At 35.5% G+C, this 22,839-nt stretch overlaps 1 protein-coding gene across 1 annotated transcript in view; it reads right to left on the bottom strand.

Moving 5' to 3' along the window:
* The window catches only part of LOC124357511 (laminin subunit gamma-1), a 505,622-nt gene that overhangs the window by 247,400 nt on the left and 235,383 nt on the right, over positions 1 to 22,839 (bottom strand). Inside the window, exon 3 of the mRNA XM_046809384.1 lies at positions 404 to 521. Coding sequence (XP_046665340.1) covers positions 404 to 521 — 118 coding nt within the window. The remainder of the gene's footprint in view (positions 1 to 403; positions 522 to 22,839) is intronic.

The raw sequence follows: 22,839 nt of genomic DNA, 5'->3' as shown, positions 1-22,839 counted from the left end.
TGCATAAAAAAGTCCCGCACGGCCGAAGGTTCCGAATGAATAAAACTTACAGATTATGAATGTTTATTTCTCGTAGTTTCATAAAAATTTTTAGTTACTTTCTGATTAAACGGAGGCCACCTATTCAAAGCACGCTGCAGCTGTTGTGGTTAGGTTTCTAAATCGCCTAACCTAACAAACCTAACCTAACCTAACATAACATAACCTAAGCTAACCTAACCGTTAGTATTTATTCAGTAACTGCCCACCCAAAGTTGCTAAATCTCGTTTATTATCGGTGGCCTCCGTTTAATCAGAAAGTACCAAATTTTATTTTATCTCATGAGCACAGATTCCGAAATAAAAGTTATTTATTGTTTTCACATTTTTTTACGTTTGATAAGTAATATAACTGAAAAATTACCTGTAGAACTGAAAAGGCACCCAGGGACTATTCTCGGTGGTCCGTTTATAGATGGCGAAACTCTCAGGCCTTGGTGAACGGAACAGTAAGCGCACCAAGGTGATGTCATACGCCTTTTCTGGAACACAACGAATAATATTACAGTTAGTGTATGAAAATAAAATAAACCGTAAGTAGTTATATACAGGTATTACGTTATTAATCGACTGCGGAAAATGATTTTCAATAAGCATATCAATGATGATTCTGTCTTCGACTGCATTAGTTACGTAGGAGATAGATCATTCATTCGGACGAGATGTGCTGAGGTATAGTCAGTCAGTTCTGAGGTCCGCCGCTAGGGCTGCGCCACTAACTTTCATTGTTACCTTTCAAATACTTACTACTTGAGCTACATGACTCGCTCCACAGATAGCAGTCCGAGCGATCATTTTGCTGTGCCTCAATTTATATCACTGGATGATTTATGTCTTGTGCAACTAATACTATCAAAGATTCTTTAGACAAATAATTCCTGAATGATAATTATTGGATAATCATAATTGGATGATAATAGCATTGAATGATTTATCTCTTGTGTAACTAATACTATCAAAGATTCTTCAGACAAACAATTCCTGAATGATAATAATTGGATAATCATAATTGGATGATAATAGCATTGAATGCTTTATCTCTTGTGTAACTAATACTATCAAAGGTTCTTCAGACAAACAATTCCTGAATGATAATAATTGAATAAATATAATTGGATGATAACAGCATTGAATGATTTATCTCTTGTGTAACTAATACTATCAAAGAATTTTCAGACAAACAATTCCTGAATGATAATAATTGAATAATAATAATTGGATGATAATAGCATTGAATGATTTATCAGTGTCACAAGGACTCCCTATGGATTCTATTGAACTGACTACTACACAAGGTAGGAGTACGACAACGTCATACAACGTGTCACGCAACAGGCTTCGAGGTTGCATGCAAAATTTTTAATCTAGTTCATTTTACTAGGCTACATGTACTACTACTTCCCAAGTTCAGACGTTATGTGATCGTACTTATAATTAATGTCTTCTAATTGCCATCATTGTTTACCCATAAGACCGATGAAATATGTTCACTAACGCTCAGTCAAAAAAACCTCACAGTGTTTATTTTAAAAATAAATTAAACTTTTTGCAACATTTCAAGTCCATAGGTAAAGTAGTTCTTGAGGTAACGAGTGGACATACAGACAGAAATGAAATTGTTCCAGCCCCACGAGTGATAGGCTTCACTAACGCTCAGCCAATTAAACAATATTTCTCAGTGCAACAACAAACTGTACCAATGTCTTAAGAAAAAAGTGTAGAGGTAACATAGGCTACATAACTCCTAGTTTCATGTGATGGATAATTTTTTAAAAGTACTGGAATGATATAATTCCCGTGTATATAATTTTGTTTCAGTCCACTCTTCTTCACAATATTTCTTTTCAACTATTGTAAAAACTCACTTTACGAAAACGTACTACATGACAAAATCATTATATGATTTCCTTATTAATTGAGGAAAAAGAAATCATCATTAATAGTGGTACAATTCTTATATTAAAAAGAATGAAACATATAATTGAAACATATAAGTAAACGTAATCATATCAAGAAGATGTGTAAAACATTCTCATGCAGGGTGATGAAATAATGTCACATTTTAATCTCCAATAAAACACTGCCTGGATCCAATAACACTTTGCCGATGTACGGTATACATTTAGCCCTTGTAACGGTGACTATAAAACTCCTAGGCTTAATGTGAAACTCCCTACAGGAAGGAACCCACTCCTGCACTCAGCTCTCTCATCTTCGTTACGCCGGGCTATTACGGTTAATGAGTTCACCAGAATATTCTTTCATATTAAACACTTGTTTGAGCCATCTTACGCTACCTCAGGCCAGAGTAAGATTCGTTTAGCGGTCATTAACCTTAATCTGATCCTTCTAAAAAACATTCAATTATTCGAGGTCTTGTAAAAAAATAACAATTTGATTTTTGTTGCGTTATTGGATAATTTTACTGTATACCAACTGAAATCCATGGCTTCACTGGTAATTAATTCTATTAGTATAAAAGAGGTATAATGTAATAAAATACGAGATAAGTTATTATCACGAGAAAATATTTCTATAAATCTCCAGATCCACTGTCATTGACTATTGAAGTCAGATAGATGAATAATAATAGATGAATAATTTTGTCTATATGCAAAATTATAGTAACAAAAAGATAATTTTTTACTACATATTCCGTATAGGTATACACATGTAATAAGAGACTACTAAGCCAGTCTGTTATCTTTTATTTATGGTTGTTATGGTACTACAACATACTTGTAGTAACAGTACGAAAACCGATAGCCGAGAGACTAAAATGCGTGACTCTGACCTGAGTTAGAGGTATCACAGGTTCACAATTCTAAACTTGCATAGTTAATTTTAGTTATAGCATACAAATATAGCCATTTTCAATCGAATAGTAAAAAACGATTCAAAATTTTGACAATCATTATGGAATATTAAAAATAGGCTCGTGAAAAAATAACGCCCTTTTTATGTTTTCCTTTAAAATGAAACATAATCACGTACTGCATCAAATTAAAGAAATCACTTTCGTTAATTTATGTCATGCGATCATTAAAATACTTTTAGAGTTGGAATATTCAAAACACAGCCTCATTTGAATGACACGCGAAACATTGCTTGTAATTGGTTTCGAATATGACGGTTGATGAACTCTTGTAATTAGATCTTTTTTTTATTACACATTCTCGTAACAAACATCGTGATCATTTTAACTTGCGCTGACGACTTCATTTTTTCTACTTATTACATCATTACCATAATACCTCTAGTAGCTGCAAATTTTCAGTTAGACATTGAAATTTCACGAAACATTTGTTATATTTAGATTTATCTACAATATTATATTTTTTATAAATCCCATAAATATCATAGGGTGAAAAGTTTTATAAAAAAGCTAAGCTAAGTACCGTATGCAAGAAATATATAGTGGTTTTTAATAATAGTACCAGTGGCAATAACAAAAAGGAACAAAAGAAAACATTGTAGGACGCCAAGCAGCCCCTAAGCTTTCCTCCCTGGAGTAACAACCAAGCATGCAACTGCACAGAAAAGGCGAGTTCAAGTATCTCCCGTATCTACCGTAATAGACCGTAAGCCTTGTAGTAATAGAAGATTAGATTAGAGACTCACGCGTCTCTCGCCTTTTCTGGTCTTGGCGGAAAGTGTTCAGTTCGCCTGTTCTGTGCAGTAGCATGGTTAATGGTTATTCCAGGAAGGATCTTCCTCCCTAGATTATTCTAACCACTATAGACCCCAGGAACTCCCTTGAGTTTTTTATGTGCAACTACTTATTTTATTAACTTTTGAATTCGACCAGGTAATTGCCATACAGTAGTTGATTTTTAAGTTTTTTATACACGCTTAAACTTGTGCTTTAAAAGCCGGCTGTACTGGCGGCCATCTTGAATGTAGCCCCAAGAACAAACAATGTTAAACGTCGCGTCGTGCACCCTTAAGACCTTATTTTTAGTTCTATGTTTATGGCAGATGTCTCATTTTGAAGGCATAATCCAAATGCTTTTTATTTTTTCTCGATATTTTTATGGATTTCTTAAAATTTTTCTTAGATGTCAACGAAAGAAAAACATCCCTCGAGATAGTACCTATCAGTAAAATATCAAATTCTAGAGGGGCTGATCAGAAATATAAATTGAATTGTAATGGAAGGGCAATTATGTACCGTGTAAAAAACTTAAATAATCATGTGATGCCGCGCGGCCTGCAGTAATCGGGATTCTCGAGAAAGATAAGATAACAGCGACAACAATAACGACCGCAATACCTGGAAATGCTTGTTGATTGATGGAATGTTAGTTCTGTTACTCAACTGCATCGTTTTATAACGTTCGTTATAAAGTTCATTGAAAAAGTTTAAGCGTCGAGGGCATATAACAGAATCTGACCCTTTTTTGTATTCATCGTTTAAATATTCAAAAAATATTTTACTTAACAAAAGCAACTAGCAAGCGTTTGATTGCGTATTAATTATATTCTTAAAATCGAGACATCTCCCATACGGGTATACAACTGCACGAAGTTTAACATGGTTTCTTTTTGGGAAAAACTTATTTTACTATGGTTGGCTATTAAAGCTTTTTCTCACCTAAAATAGAGGATAGATTTCAAACACAGTGTTGTATTTTTGCAACATATAGCGATGGAAATTGTCCCAAAACGTGTTAACCCTTCAATGACTGCTTATCCCGATACTTTAGTGGCGTATAAATAACTTAACGCAGAAACTTCACTAGCTCTTTGAAGATAATGTCGAGCTTAGTTAATTCCCACCACATTTGCAGGACTGCTCGTCTACCAAAGACCAAATAGACAACACGAAGTTGCGGACATCGTATTTCACACATCACGGCACTTAATACAACATAGTAGAAGTACGCCACGTTTTGTAACAGGCTTTGCTGAAATTGTATGCAAAATTTCAGATATATAGCTAATTTCAATCTCGGACAGATAAACGGACAGACAGCCATAAAAAATGGAAAAGGTTGACACGTAAATTGCGCATCGTGTAAATTATTCTTGTTTAATAATATAGACTGCATATAAAATCTTTCTTGACACATTTTGTCAAATGATACATTTAAATAATTTTTCATTCATTTGAGTTTCATATCTGGGTTTAACTAATAAAAGTCTACAGACAAAGTCACTATAAAATGTGTTGCATGTGTTGGCTAGTTAGGCTATATGTGTTATACATTACTGTCTGTTTTAATGTATTATTAGTGTATTGAGTTTGTTTTAAAATTTATTTATACTGCTATTTCCTCGTTGCAATCATTGTTACGCATACGGCCCATGTAAAAATAATTTTTCCAGCCCCACGACGGTTCTTCGCTAAAGCTCAACCAATCACTAAAGTTCCGGAACAAAGTTGAACGAGATGTGCAGTAGTTTATGTTACATAAAAAATGGCCCCACACTTGGGATAATTAATTGGTTTAAATGTGAATGAGATAAAGCGCTCCCTCTCGCTCATCGAATATTAATTAAAGCTATGGGTTCGTATAATTAACGTTCCATATATTGGCGTATTTCCCACACTACGTTTTAGGTATTTCGATTTTGGAGTCTGAAATTTTTGAAAATAAGTCATATTAAAACTGTAAACGGTATGTTTAAGGTTATTTCCTTAAAGCCAAAAAATATATTAATACAACACATTGTATATATACAGTGTGTCCACTAATTTATGTCACCCTTTTATTACCCTTACATGCAAAAGTATATACTGTACAGCACAAGATGACATTAACATAGGATTAAAGAGAGTTTTAAACAATGTTACCTCAGTTATCTGAGGTCGACATGAGAACCATGGATCGCCCTGCAGAAGTGCAAGTGAACTTTGATCTCCTGTACTTTGATCCGGATTTCTAGGGCAACTGATTCAATCGCAGCTCTGATACGTTGCGTTATATTTGAATATTTCGAATATTTCACTTTAAAATTGTGTAAGAACATAATGATCTAGCATAAAAAATAGATAAATAAGATAATTCAATTTTAAGTAAAGGAAAATGGAATTAAAGGTTGCTTTTAACAATGTTACCTCAGTTATCTGACTGAGGTCGACATGAGAACCATGGATCGCTCTGCAGAAGTGCAACTTTGATCTCCTCCTGTACTTTGATCACGGTTTCTGGGACAACTGATTCAATCGCAGCTCCGATACATTGCTGTAATTTTCAATATTTCGAATATTAAACTTTAAACTTGCGGAAGAACATTATGTTCTAGCATAAAAAAAATAGATGTATATGATAATACTGTTTTAAGCAAAAGAAAATGGACTTAATAAAATGATCTCGGAACAAAACACACCAAACTTTTATTTTAGGTTAATCGTATCCATGTTACACAAACCGTGAACCTCACATTTCTAGGTTACAACAATTTGTAACAAAATTAACTAAAACAAAACTTTATAAACAGCTGTTTGAATTTGAAAGTTCCATAGACCTGCGATAAATAATAGAGTAATTATAAATAATTAAAAGTGTGACATGACTTTGTGGACACACTGTATACACACATATATGTTAAAATATATAGTTCGTGTTCATTGTTAGTAACATAACGAAAGAAAATATTCTTAAATATCAAATCGTTCAATTTAATTAATGGGTTGAAAATACAGCATGTCACTACGAAAAAATATTTAAAAATCAGCTTAGTTTTGTTGATATTGGTACCTCAGTGTGCCTACGATAACATAGCAGGCAATAAATAGTAATAATTTGGAAATGTATTATTGAATAAATTACGTATTCGTACAATACGTAACTAACCACGCGCAGTTTGAATCCTACAACATAATTCTGTGTTCCGAGAAGATGAATAAACAATTTTCCAATTCAAACTGGAATTCATAGATATAAAAATAATATGTATATTCAACTAATGCCATTTAACTGAGAGAGAGAGTTTCGATACAAACTTTTCCTCGTTGTAAAATGTATTGGTTTACTGACAATAACAATTGCCGATGTCGGCAGGGAACAAAAATTGAAACTGAGAAAGAACGTTCCCTTCAAAAGCACTCTGAAACCAATTAGAGTTAACACACATGGGAAAAACGTATTGACTTCAAATAAAATATCACCGTCCCTGGTTTTGATCAGTGAGCTACGTGGGGTGGGGGTGGGGAAGGGTCAAATGTGGGGTGAGAAGGGGTGGTTTCTGTTAATCTTTTCATCTACCAATACAAAGGGAATGGCGATGTGTCACCCGGCTTTCACGGCGTGAGTTATATTTTTGTTTCTAACTCATTTCGGTCTCAGTACAGAATATAAATTTTAAAATGAGAAATACCTACAGTTCGATGTAGGATGATATATATTACGTTGCTAATTTAAATGGAATCCGAGTGTAATTTACTATTCGGAGAAATAAATATAAATTACTAGAGGAAATAAAAGATGCGAAATGGTTGTTTTAATTGTGTTGAATTTATTGTTTTGTTACCTGTAATTTATTTTAGATTGCATTTCACTCACTTTGATTTATTTTACGTTTGTCATAAATATCACTTTGGTAAAAAAAACCAATCTATCCAAGTCACAAATGGAATTATTTATTCATATTGATATATTAATGTATTCAATTTAAATGTCAATGTTTTTCAATATTAAAGTATGATCCATACATTGGTATTATTATATGGATATTAATCAGACGCGGGTATTTTATTTCTAGTACTGGTAATATTAGTTTTACAGTGTTATGTTGGCATTTCTGGTTCCCTAACAGTTTATGGTTTGTTTTTGTTGACCTAACCTCACATTCTCAGATGCAATTATGGCGAAATCTTCATTTACAGTCGCCCATGGATGGTAATTTTATTTGAAACTACTTCGTATAACGTATATTTCAAAATCTAATATTTGTATTTATCATGTAACAGTACAACAGACATATTTTAAACTCATCTCACTGAAACAGATTATAGATTAGTTCCAATGAGCTTTACAAGTGTAGTGTATGTTATATCAGACGCTAGGCGTAATGTACAACTTGCCATTGTTTGGTTTACCTTAACATTAAAACACTTTTAGCTGTGTATATTAGACTAACATAATGGTTATTATTAATCACTCTAAACAACTGGAATTTAAAGCACAAGTTGAGGTTGACAATATTTATTTAACACAACTATCCTCGTGAAAAGAGTTGTATAAACTTTTTTCTCTGTACACATTACGTGTTTGTAAGATCTATTAGCCTAAGTATTATTTTTTTATTGATTTCTAACTAAATAAGCAGGTTAAAAGCTAGTTATACTATTTAAAGTTCACATTTATGTACACTAATCAAAAAGTTACTAATATTATTTTTAACTTTCATATTGTTGGTGTAATTTATACTGAGCTTGCACACGATGGTGGTGGTCTCTATTAAGTTATTCCTCCAAATGAGTCTGGTGAAAACTACGTAAAGTAAAGTACAGATTTCTTATTTTACCAGGCGAGCCTAAGACTAAGAAGCCCTCTTTAACACTTAACTTGGGGACCAACATCTTAAAGGTGACTTCCGAACCACCACCATTGGCCGGCAAATCCTAAATCTGACAGATTACCTTCCTAAAAAAGATAACCGCCATATCTGAGAGCAGTATCAAACCATTACAATGAACACCGTATCTGACTGGCACCTAATGCAACCAAAATACGTTGTGCAAACTGGCCTGGATAAACCAAGTGCCTATGTACTATATGACACGTAGGACTTAATCCACAGCGCTTTTTGCAATACCACAATCAGTGTAAGTGTAGTGTCACACCTTTTTAGGAATAATTACATTTTATTTTAGTCGAATGACAATGTGTAAGTAATTTTTGTATCTCCAATGTTAATTATAATAAAACAGTTTCAGAGAATGACTCAATTAATACCTCTATATTTCGTTATTTTAATGAATAATTACGGTTCATTAGCAAAGTATAATCACAATCATAAAGTAAAGTACTCAACATGCATATTGTTCGATTTATTGAACACCTTCTAACTCCAGGGTTTGTAATAAATTTTGTTTCACTCTTTTTCCATTTTTTGTAATTAGTTATATTCAAAGAAAATTAATTAAATTTACACACAATTGTATTATACACTAATTGTTTTATGTAAAAGCTATCTTACAATTATTTTCAAGCAACATTTCACAGGAAATAAAGTAGCAGCAAAGAAGTTAAAAATGAATGACAAATCTCTTTAATAGACCAAAAGATACATTTTTAATCCTTTGAGAAATAAATGAAACAGTTCAATGTAAATAATTTTGGAGACATATTTTATATATATATATTATATATATATATATATTATATATATATATATATATATATATATATATATATATATGTAAATCTACTAACGCATTATTAAGTTTTTATAAATTTAACATCTACAGTGTAACGCGTTCTTTTTCAAATCAACGACATTTTTTATATTATGCCTCAGTTAACTCTTGCTTGATAAGGCATACAAATTCATGAAAAAGCAACTCTGCAATTTTAACTTTAAGTGAATTACGATTTTGAAATCAAAGTGATGTCGTTAGAAGAAGGGAATTCAAATAAAGCTTTTATTATATTCTGCTACAAATTAAAAGTAGAATCGGATTTTGTACAGCGCTCTGGGTTTTTGCGAAGCCCTGGTCGGTTATCCATAAAAACAAAAGCAGCAACATCCATTTTGATTTACATCCATGACAATTTTAATTTATTATAACGAAAAATAACATATAAGAGCTATAAATTCAGATACTCTATTTTTAGTAAAAATTAAGCATTTTGACTAAATGTTGAACAAATATTGTAAATCATAAAGTAAATAATTGTTGTCTTTTTACAACAGTTTTTTTGATCAAAGATCTTAATAAAAAATTATTATTAGTGCTTAATACTAAGGAATATGCATGTACTAACCTATAGAGAATAATATAAGTATATTTTTATTTTTATTAGGTTTTAAATGATGAATAAGAACTTCAATAGTTGGCAAAAGACAGTCGTCAAAAAGACCATCCTGACTTCAAGAACTTCTAATAGAGGATCTTGATATTAACAAGTAATTAGTCCCTTGACAGGACAGACCTGAAGACTAAACTACTGAGTCAAATGACACTATTAAGAAACTACCGTATATTCCATTAAATTTGTACTCTAGTATCTTGGATCACCAACCATGGTGTATTTACTAAGTGGTTTAAATCCCAATAATAATTTTTGTAATACACTTGAAGGTGTACTTGGAGAGAACAACTGCAGAGATATTTATTTGACAAGAGCGTTTGACAAGAATTCAAGCATCTCACAAGAATGCTACTGACGTGGAACTGCCTGTCTGTCTGACTGTCTGTCTTGTCAAGAGTCCCCTCTCGAGCACTTTTCTCTCACTTAATTAACTAATTTTAATTAATTTTATTTTCTGAGTTATTCCAACCCAGAAGTTTCAAGGATCTTGTTAAAAAATCTTACTTTTAGAGGAGTGGGTCTTTTTTAGAAGTATTAAGTGCTTTAACTATATAAAAATGCTCTCGTGTATTGTTTTATATTTTAAGACATACACATACAGTTTTGTACTGCACGCAAAACATATCAATAAATAATGTGAACTGACGGTAAAACTAATTAAATTTAGTTATGAATGGCGTCAACGTCATATCTTTGTCTGATCTTTGTGGGTATTTCATCTATTAAAAATAACTTTTAGTTCGCTCTGAGAAGATAAGATCTTTTTTCAGTGATCGTATACGATAATGACGATGTATGTACAATACTAGGCAGGTTTAAATGACGGCTTCAATTAGCTCGAAGGATTGGAGTCTCACCTATAACTTATTATAGCTGAGCGTTATCTTACCCTACCACGGAGTCTCACTTATAACTTATTATAGTCTGGAGTCGTAACCTTAGCCTACCAAACGGTTTTCTCACTATATAACTTATTATAGCTGAAGCGTTATCTAGACCCCTATCACGGAGTCTCACTTATAACATTATTATAGCTGAGGGCGTATCTAGCCTTCCGCGGAGTCTCACCTTATAACTTATTATAGCATGATCGTTATCTTAGCCTACCACGAGTCTCACTATAACTTATTATAGCTGAGCGTTATCTTACCTACCACGGAGTCTCACATAATAAACTTATTTAAAGCTGAGGCGTTATCTTACCCTACCACGGAGTCCACACTTATAACTTATTATAGCTGAGTGAGCGTTATCTTAGTGCCTACCCACTGAGTCTCACATATAACTTATTATAGCTGAGGCGTTATCTTAGCCTACAACTGAGTCTCACATATAACTTATTATAGCTGAGGCGTTTATCTTACCCTACACGGAGTCCTCACATTATAACTTATTATAGCTGAGCGTTACTTAGCCTACCACGGATCTCGCACTTTAAACTTATTATAGCTGAGCGTTACTTAGCTATCACCGCATTCTCACTTATAACTTATTATAGCTGAGCGTTACTTAGCCTACCACGAGTCTCACTTATAACTTATTTATAGCTGAGGCGTTATCTTACCCTCAACCGGACGAGTCATCACATATAACTTATTATAGCTGAGCGTTATCTTACCCTACCACGGAGTCTCACCTAATAACTTATTAATAGCTTAGCGTTATCTTAATCCCAACCAACGGAATTCTCAACTTATAACTTTATTATAGCTGACGTTCTCTAGCCTACCACTGAGTCCTCACTTATCACTTATTACTAGCTGAGGGCGTTATCTTATCGCCTACCACGTGAAGTCTCACCTATAACTTATTATAGCTGAGCGTTATCTAACCCTAAGGCCCACGGATTCTCACTTATAACTTATTATAGCTTAGCGTTATCTTAGCCCTACCACGGAGTCTCACTTATAACTTATTATATCTGAGCGTTATCTTACCCTACCCACGGAGTCTCACTATAACTTATTATAGCTGATGGGCGTTATCTTAGCCTACCACGGAGGCTCACTTATAAACTTATTATAGCTGTCCGTTATCTTACGCCTACCACATGGAGTCTCACTTATAACTTATTATAGCTGAGCGTTATCTTACCCAACCACGGAGTCCTCCACTTATCAACTTATTAATAGCTGAGTGGCGTTATCTTAGCCTAATAGCCACGGAGTCTCTCACTTTATAACTTATTATAGCTGAGGTCGTTATCTTAGCCTATTCACGAAGTCTCACTTATCAACCTTATTAAGCTGAGCGTTATCTTAGCCACCGCGGATCTCACTTATAACTTATTATAGCTGAATGGGGGGCGTTATCTTAGCCTAGCCACGGAGTCTCACTTATAACTTATATAGCTGAGCGTTATCTTGAGCCTACCACGGAGTCTCACTTATAACTTAATTCATGAGCTGAGGCGTTTTCTTAGAACTAATCACGGAGTCTCACTTATAACTTTATTTTAGCTGAGTCGTTATCTTAGCCTACCGCGGGGAGGTTCTCACTTATAACTTATATAGCCTGAGGCGTTAATTTTAATTAAAATAAAAATTATATAGCTGAGGCGTTATGGCGAAAGGTGCCTTATATAAAAAATTATTTAAAAAAAATAAAAAAAGTTTAATAAAATATAAAATTAAATTATCTATAAATTCATTAAAAAAAATGAAATTATTTAAAAATTATCTCTTAAGAAAAGAGGAGTGAGGCGCCCGCGAAACGCCCCGGAACCGCGACGCCGAGGGGGGGGGTTTAGAATTGGGGTGAGGGGCTGTGAGTAGTTTCTTGTTGTTGTTGAGTGTTGGGGTTTGAAACTGTGATTTGTGTTAGATCTGGAGATAATAAGGGTTAAGTGATGTCTTCCGTGGGTAGGCTACAGATAACGCTCAGCTATAAATAAGTTATAAGAGAGACTTCCAGTGGTAGCTAGAACTCTAGAAGAACGCTCGAGAGTTGTTGACTATACTCACGGATTCTAACAGTGCTCCCCAAGCACAGTGTTAAACTTGCCTAGTGGGGACGGACCCGGTCTCCTCACCAGGTGTGTGCTGAGACACATTAGGCTAAGATAAATCGCATCAGGAACTATAATAAGTTACTAAATGCTTGCATCGACCACTCATCATCTGTTCCACACACACCTAAGCCGTATTCCGCCGAGAGCTCGCTGAGCTTTGGGCGCCCCCGCTGCGGGGGGGCGGGGGGGGGGGGAGGGGGGGGGGGGGGGGGGGGGGGGGGGGGGGGTGTAGGGGGGGGGGGTTTTTGGGGGGGGTAGGGGGGTGTGTCACTTGGGGTACTGTGGGGGGGTGTGGGCGGTTGGTGGGGGGGTTGATGTTGTTGGGGGGGGTATGTATTAGTCTTTATAGTTGAAAGCAATGAAAAAAATCTTAATCTTCTCAGAGCGAACTAAAACGGTATTTTTTAATAATGGAAAATACCCTACAGAAGATCAGACAAAGATTATACGGTTGACGCTCAGTCATAACTAGAAGTTTGAATTAGTTTTACCGCGATGGTGGGGTTAGGTTGGGTGTCGACGGTGGGGAGTTATGTTATGTTGGAGAGTAGGGGGGGTGGTTATTTGTTGGTTTGGTGATGTGTACTGGTTGGCGGTGTGGGGCGAGCGGAGCGAGGTAGGGTAACTGGTTGTATATTGGGTTATGTCTTAAAATATAAAACATACAAGAGAGCAATTTTTATAATATTGAAAGCACTTAATACATTCTAAAAACACACTCCACTAACACACACATAAAAGTATCTCTTTTTTGTAACGAATAAATAAATACAGGTAACTTCTGGGGTTGGGAATATCTCTGTGGAAAATAAAATTAAGTAATTTAGTTAATTATGTGAGAGAAAAGTGACTCGAGAGGGACTCTTGACATGACAGAAAGTCAGACTACACTTTCACGTCTGTAGAATTCTTGAGATCTTGAATCTTGTCAAACGCTCTTGGCATAGAAAGTAGTTCTCTGCAGATTTTCTCTCCAAGTCTCTCTCACGTCTCAAGTGTATTACAAAAATTATTATTGCGGATTTAAACAACCACCCAACGGTTAGAATAATACACCATGTTTGGTAATCAAGAATACTAGAGTACAAATTCTACATGAATCTATACACGCGAGTACGGTCGCCTTGATACTCTTAATTATCCACTGTTAACACGTCTAGTCTTAGCGCTACCAGGGGGGGGGAGTCTCACTTGATCACTTATTATAGCTTAGCGTTATCTTATCCTACCACGGAGTCTCACTTATTACTTATTATAGCTGAGCGTTATCTATCCTATCACGGAGTTCTCACTTACAACTTTATTATAGCTGAGGCGTTATCTTAGCCTACCACGGAGTCTCACTTATAACTTAATTATAGCAGAGCGTTATCTTAGCCGACCACGGAGTCTCACTTATAACATATTATAGCAGAGCGTAAATCTTACCCTACCACGGAGTCTCACCTATAACTTATTAATAGCTGAGGGCGTTATCTTACCCTACCACGGATTCATCACTTATAACTTATTATAGCTGAGGCGTTATCTTAGCCTACCACGGAGTCTCACTTATAACTTAAATATAGCTGAAGCGTTATCTACCCTACCACGGAGTCTCACCTATAACTTATTAAAGCTGAGCGTTAATCTTACCCTACCACGGATACTCATCTTATACCTTATATACTGAGCTATATCTTAGGCCTATCACGAGAGTCTCACTTATATACTTATTAATAGCTGATCGTTATCTTACCCTACCACGGAGTCTCACTTATAACTATTATGAGCTGAGGCAGTTATCTTCAGCCTACCACGGAGTCTCAACATTATCACTTAATATAGCTTGAGGCGTTATCTTAGCCTTACCACGGAGTCTCACTATAACTTATTATAGCTGAAGGAGGTGCGTTATCTTACCCTACCACGAGTCTCACTTATAACTTATTATAGCTGAGTCGTTAACTTATTCCTACCCCCACGAGTCTCACTTATAACTTATTAAAGCTGAGCGTTATCTTTAGGACTATCACGGAAGTCCACTTATAACTTAAAAAAGCAGAGCGTTATCTTACCAACCGCGGAGTCTCACTTATAACTTATTATAGCTGATCGTTATCTTAGCCTACCACGATGTCACACTTATAACTTATATAGCTGAGCGTTTATCTTAGTAACCTACGCACGAGTCTCACTTATAACTTATTATAGCTGAGCGTTATCTTAAGCCTACCACGGTAGCTCACTTATAACTTATTATCGCTGACGTTATCGTTAGCCTACCACGGAGTCTCACTTATAACTTATTATAAGCTGAGCGTTATCTTAGCCTTACCACTGAGTCTCACTTATAACTTATTATAGCTGAGCGTTATCTTAGCCTACCACGGAGTCCACTTATTACTTATTATACTGATCGTTCTCCTTAGCCTATCACGGATCTCATTAAAACTTATTATAGCTGTGAGCGTTATCTTAGGCCTACCTCGAGTCTCACTTATAACTTTTATAGCTGAGTCGTTAACTTAGCCTATCACGGAGTCCTCACTTAATAACTTTTATAGCTGAGTGCGTTTTATCTTAGCCCTACCACGGAGTCTCACTTATAACTTATTATAGCTGAGCGTTAATCTTAGCCTACTCAGGGCGGAGGTCTCACTTATAACTTATTATAGCTGAGCGTTATCTTACACCTACCCACGTAGTCTCACATATAAACTTATTATACTGAGCGTTATCTTAAGACCTACCCACGAGTCTCACTTATAACTTATTATAGCTGAGCGTTATCTTATCCTATCATCGGATGTCTCACTGTATAACTTATATAGCTGACGTTATCTTAGCCTACCGGGAGTCTCACTTATAACTTATTAAAGCTGAGCTTTTATCTTAGCCTACCACGGAGTCTCACTTAAAACTTATTAAGCTGAGGCTTTAGCTTAGCCTACATCACGGAAGCTCTCACATAAAACTTATTATAGCTGAGCGATATCTTAGCCTACCACGTATCTCACTTATAACTTATTATAAGCTGAGCGTTATCTTAGCCTACCAACGGAATCTCACTTATAACTTATTATAATCTGAGCGTTATCATAGCCTACCACGAGTCCTCACTTATAATCTTATTATAGATGAAGGCGTTATCTTAGCCTACCACGGAGTCTCACTTATAACTTATTATAGCAGAGGCGTTATCTTAGCCTTCACGGTGTCCACACTTATAACTTATTATATCTGAGCGTTATCTTAGACCTACCGCGGAGTCTCACTTATAACTTTTATACTGAGCGTTATCATAGCCAATCACGGAGTCTCACTTATAACTTTTATAGTTGAGGCGTTATCCTACTACGCGGAAGTCTCACTTATAACATTATTATAGCTGAGCGTTATCTTAGTCCTATCACGGAGTCTCACTTATCACTTATTATAGCTGAGGCGTTTATCTTAGCCTACCGCGGAGTCTCACATAACTTTTATAGCTGAGCGTTATCTTAACCTATCACGGAGTCACATTACTAACTTTTATATCTGAGCGTTTCTTAGGCCTACGCGGATCTCACTTATAACTTTATAGGCTTGAGGTGGGGGTGGCGTTATCTTAGCCTATCACGGAGTCTCACTTATAACTTTTATAGCTGAGCGTTTTCTTAGCCTACCGCGGAGTCTCACTTATAACTTATTAAAGCTGAGCGTTATCTTACCTATCCTGATGTCCTCACTTATAACTTTATTATACTGAGGCGATATCTTTAGCCTACCGCGGAGTCTCACTTATAACTTTTCTAGCTGAGGCGGTTATCTTAGCCTACCACGTAAGTCTCACTTATAACTTATTAAAGCTGAGCGTATCCCTTAGGCCTACCACGGAGTCTCATTTATAACTTATATAGCTGAGGCGTTATTTTAGCCTACCACGGAGTCTCATTTAAACTTATTAGAGCTGAGCGTTATCTTAGCCTATCACGGAGTCTCACTTATAACTTATTATAGCTGAGCATTAGCTTAGCCTATAACTCGAGGGACTTGAAAAATATATAGCTGTCTGTCTGTCTATATGTCCGCATGATATATCGAGTAGGAACTGACATATAGACTTGAAATTTTGCACGAAGCTTTAATTCTATATAGGCAACATATAGTTTGGTGATTGTGTATTTCACTCACTCCATGGGATGTTGGAGAGCGTCGAACATTTTTACATTGGTCCTGGGGGTAACCACAATAGGGATGTGAAAATTGCAGAAAAAATAAATTTATAAAGTAACTGAGCATAATCATATGGCATTCTGACGTGTTTCTATAAACTTGAATTTTATTTTGAAATTCAGCGAAGACGCGACACTTGGTTTGGCAAAGTCCTACACTGTAAATAATAAGGATTGGGATGCATTTTACTATTTTTAAGGTGGCAACAAGAAAACTGCATACGTAAACTTTTCCCTCTATAGTGGTTTTAGATGGTACAAGCAAAAGAGGTTATTGGTGGAAATGATTTAATCTCATTACCAAAATGTAGTTTTCCTAATGATGTGCATTCTAGTTTAGCAGGAGGATGTATGAACACATCACAAACACAACGGGTAATGGGCTAATTATGATGAGATAATTATAGTCCATCTTGTAGTCCAGGAACCAAGAGCCAATTTGCAGTGTATGAAGCACACAAGCTGATTTCCTTGAAATTGATGGAGAGATGTCCACTGTTTCTAAGAAAGAAATAGATCGTCAACCACAGTAGTTATGTTGGAGGTTGGAATTGGAAGGTATCAAAAGGGTTAAAGGTATGAAATAATAATTTTTGTCAAGTCGTACTTTTTTAGCGTGATAAACTTTAAGCCATCAAGTAAATAAATAATGTTAAATCAGTATAATGATATATTTATGCAAAACCTTAAAACGGCTACTTTGAGTCACTTTAAGAAGTTGTGTGACTCTGATATAATTATTATTTATGAGTTTGGTAATGGGTATAAGTGCAACCCCTGCCTGCTTTGGTTGGAGAGTTGGTTTCCTCTTCTTCCAAGGAGATAATACTGATATTGTTGCCAAAAAGTCCTTCCTCATGGATCTCGACAGGAATCGGCCTCTACCCCCAACGTTATCCATCCAGAATATCCTGTCACTCCGGAACCAGAACAAAGGTCCTTTTAGGACTAACTACAATTTCTCATCTTCCTGTCCTAAGAGAAAAAGGTCTACCCGATCAAGAAGAACTAGGGAGGAATGAAGAGGGAGGTTAGTGATGGCTCTGGCTTCTGATGAATCTAACGCCGCTTAACATTCTTTACAGTACCAAATGTCAATCACTAGAGCAAGCCAGACAGGGTTTCAGTGGTAATTCCATGGGTCGCTTTATAAAGATAAATAACATGAACTTTAGGTAGCTATATGTGAAGTTCCATCTTAACTGGATTAAGGTTCCAGTATTTGCACTAAAACTCTCTAGGCTCGATGATAATCAAAGACTACTCTGAGTTACTAGAGCAGCCTGCACAAAAATAGTCCGATGACATTTGAGGCGATGTTGTCATATCGCTGCTGACCACCAGCTGTTCCCGCTCGTGGCAGTCAGCCCTGACAATTAATTGGTATTGTTGATTAATAAATTCATAATTAATTTCGAAATTTTATTTAACCCCTTGGAGATCATTATCTATTACAAGAAGTAAACCAGAAATACCGGGATATTTTTATGGGATTTGCAGAATGTCGGGGAAATAGCTGTATTTTAGGAACCACAAATCAAATCATTTAACTCTTTTTTATGTTGTATACTATAAAATGGGCTATTAGAATATATGTCATTTACTTGTTAAAAACATATTTTTATGAATTTTTAATACTGAGTAAGTATTATAAACGTGAAATTTTAGAATAAAAATTTATTCAAACCAATCTTGGCCAGTGATAGAATAATTTTGAAGCATAAAGCCATCTGTATTTTAACAGTGAATATGGCTATATACAACTACAAAAAGTATGACTCTCAAGAAAATTTTCATTTATAAATATTATATATATATATATATATATATATATATATATATATATACAATTTCTACAAAATCCTAAATACCGGGTTTTCCAACAATGGGTGGATAAAATTGGACTCATAAGAACTAAACCAAATGTTTTCCAGATAGGCCTACTCTAGTTCAGTACACTGATTCATTGTTCTTCACGTAAATAAAATTAAACACAGAAATAAGTAGTAAATAACGCTATTTACAACGCAAACACATAGTAGCAACTGTCCTAGTACTTATCCGCAACTTAGCAACGTTATTACCTGGAGGTTACTATTTTTGTACGAGTTTTGCTTATCGGAGACGAAAATAAACTTCTTATATATTACTAGTACTTTCCTTGTTTCATAATGAATAAAAAAATACCAGATGATTAAAAATAATTTCTGTCGCCAAATCGCTTAAAAAATAGGCCTACTAGCACGAATCACTGGTCACTTTCGAACAATTAATTGTTGTTTTAGTTGTTCACTGATTGTTGTGTGCTTGATTAATTTATAGTGTCATCATAAAATTAGCTAAAGAGGAACGTTTTTTATTGGCGCCAACTGATGGGGATGCATTCAACTCAATTCTCGCCGACATCGCTTCTTTTGGGAGGCAGAATACGATAACCGTTCGTCGTAGTGACTTGTAAATTTCTGTTCTTTTTAATACTGTAATTAATTTTGTCCCCGATAAGGAAAACTCGTCCAAAAATAATGGCCTCTGGATAATACAAAAGTGCTTCTGTCTGTTTACTTACTCCCGAGAAGCATCGACTGACGCATAGTCTGACCATTGAGGAAGACTTGCGACATTGCATGTATACAGACATAGAATAAACATTAGAAAAGTCAAATACTATTCACAAAACCGTTAAGTATCGTTACTTCGGTTATCTATTTAGACGTTTTTTGTGAAAATCGATCGAACTGCATCATTGAATAAAGGAAATACATTATTACGAAACTTCCGATATATCGGAAGTTTGACGTATTCGCTACTATTACCGACTTCCGATATATCGGAAGTTGGTCTCCAGAGGGTTAAATAACAAAAGCTGGTTGAAGCACACATGGCCTGATCCCGGCCTACAGGATCAGGGGGCGCACATGGGGATTCCGAACGGGCTTGAATCTGAGCAATAACAGTAACAATACAGTAGCCATATTAAATAAGAGACATGAGCTCCCCCAGCGCGATAATTATTGTAATTTCCCCAAACAGGGACTACAAAGTCCTGATTTCGTTGCATGCTCTAATGTGGGTTAGGTCACATGTTTGACTTAGTAGTTATCACCAAAACAGATTAATGAAAACAAACATGGACATATTTGTTAACGGTAACATCTGATGAGGTTTGTTTATTGCAACAGATGACGAGTTGATCAGTACGTAAAACTGGCAACAATGATGAGTGCGGGGTGTAGAGGGGGATTCAAACGCAACATCCACCATCCGACTATTTTGGTGCGATCTGCTCTAGATTCTGAAATCGGAAATGTTAATAATAGACATTCAACAATATAAAGAAGGAATCGTTGTTAAAACCTTTTGGTGACTATTTTTCTGTTAATTGCTAATTTTCTTTTACTATTTCAGGACGTCAAAAACACATGACCCCTGCACCCAACCACTTTGCCCCATCACCACATTAAATCAAACTCGGATTTGAATAATTTCTCCGTTATAAAAGGAGGTTGCTGTAGAATATCTCGCTGGTGGCGAGCACCGTAAATCCTATTTCACGCCCACTGAACGGCTTACTTCTTTAAAAAGAACTGCTAAATGGAATCCGTACACCAATATTCCTCTTTTCAGAGCGGAAACACTGCAACTGTCATAACTTGGCGATTTATTTCACCAACAGTTTTTTCAGGTACAAATTCTTTTGACAACTGAAGTGGAAGTTATTTTTCGTCAGGTTTCAAAAGCCACAATTTAAGTCTTACAAGCTTTGTAATTCGATTTTAAAATTACATACTTTTATATAAATGGCAAGTTCAAATTAATTACTTAGCAATGAGTAAGTTTAGCTCGTCGATGAGGTACTTTCCCGTTATTTAATCGCGTGGTGGTAGTTCCATATTATGATAATAGTAGTTGGGATTCACAGAAAGTAATTCAAATATGTATTTTACATTCGAAGTGGTGAAAATCCCTAAATTAACCAAGCTGACCCTGTGCCAAAAAATTCTTCTTGCAAAAGTGTCTTTCCAGTCTTTCTTAGCATTCTCTATTCTGTTTTAAGGTCATATTCTTTCGTTTTGGGTGTAGAGATCATGATAGCAACCCAATCTTATATGATTAATGTACTTTTAAATAGGTAATATTAAATCCTCCGTTAATTTATGATCGCCCTTATGCACCCAACAGCTTAGCATTCTATCCTGTCACGCTATCCTAACGTCGAAAGTTGAGGCCTCTGCATCCATACATTTACTATGCTCGCTGGGGCAATGCAAAAATTACTCATCTACGCGACAGGCCCCATATCACAGCGTCAAAACCGGAAATTGGAATAACCCAACAGAGCTTTCGTCAGCCAAAAAGCTGGGAAGCAAGGTATCCCTAGGTACAAGTGAGCTTATAACACGGCGTCCTATAGCTTCTCATCGAACCGAACTCAGTAGCCCCAGATTTCCGAGCGGCATGTCTTCTTACATCGTTACCTGGGTGCTGATATGACCCTAAACACAATTTAGGAAAGCTATGAAAATTAAGAGCGATCCCAATCTCCCGAATGGAACCTACGCCTTTCCCAAGGTTGCATTTCATGGGCATCCAAGATGCCCATGAAATGCAACGATGATTTCGTTTAAATACCTCGAAATGGATGCCTGTTTCTCTTTTTCAGCCTATAACGATAATCAAAAGTCGCGTTCATCTCCACTTCTTCATGGTAGGATGCTAGAACTCTCTGAAAGGGATTCATCGGAATCTCACCATGAATGACGAAAGTTTTCTATGCACCTCTGGGGTACACTATGGGTATTTCTTATCCGAACAGGATAATCTAAGTTTAAAGTGGTCATATCTCAAGTGGTAGTTTAATCTAAATTTACACTTTTTGTTTCAACGTATCATCCATAGAAATGCAGGAATAATTTAAATCAATAGAGGTTTTCTTTTATAGTTAAATTGCGAAAAAAAAGTGAAATTTCAAAACTGTTCCTCACATGCGAACAAAACAAGTCTGGGGAACTTTGCTTACGCTTAAGTATCAAATAACAAATTTATAATTCGATGTAAGAAAGTCCTATTTAGTTTTTGTGTTGTCATCTTATAGCTTCATTCAAATATACCAAGTTAAATTAGTAACTGTTATACTTTGTTTTAAAACACAATGAAAGCAGCGTAATCAAAGATGACGGATGAAAGGCATAGGGTGTCACGTTTGTGTAACAATCGGTTCTGTGTCAACTGTTAAACTCAAGCACTTTCATCATTCAACTGTTCACCTTTTCCCAAAGGGGAGCTTACATACTTTAAACACAAACGTTTAAAACGTACCATTTGTCACCATTTGAGTAAAGCCATTTATCTAAGTCTACTGTTTGTTATAAATTTTTCAAAATTACTAAAACCGTACTGATTGTGCCGTGTAAATACACTAAAACCGGTTTATTATACGGAAAAACAACACAAGGAATGTTTCCTGACTATAAAACCTTTTATAATTTTACTAGTTTAATTGTGTGGTGTCTGTAAAGAATAAATTATATACAAAATTATTCCCATCAAATAACAAGAAAATTATAAAATGAGGTGTGCTAAAATACGGCATTTTTATATTTATGACTCGTAT

The sequence above is a fragment of the Homalodisca vitripennis genome, chromosome 1 (assembly GCF_021130785.1).
Source record: "Homalodisca vitripennis isolate AUS2020 chromosome 1, UT_GWSS_2.1, whole genome shotgun sequence".
In the NCBI taxonomy this organism is placed as follows: Eukaryota; Metazoa; Arthropoda; class Insecta; order Hemiptera; family Cicadellidae; genus Homalodisca; species Homalodisca vitripennis.
This window is presented reverse-complemented; position numbering and strand designations above follow the sequence as displayed.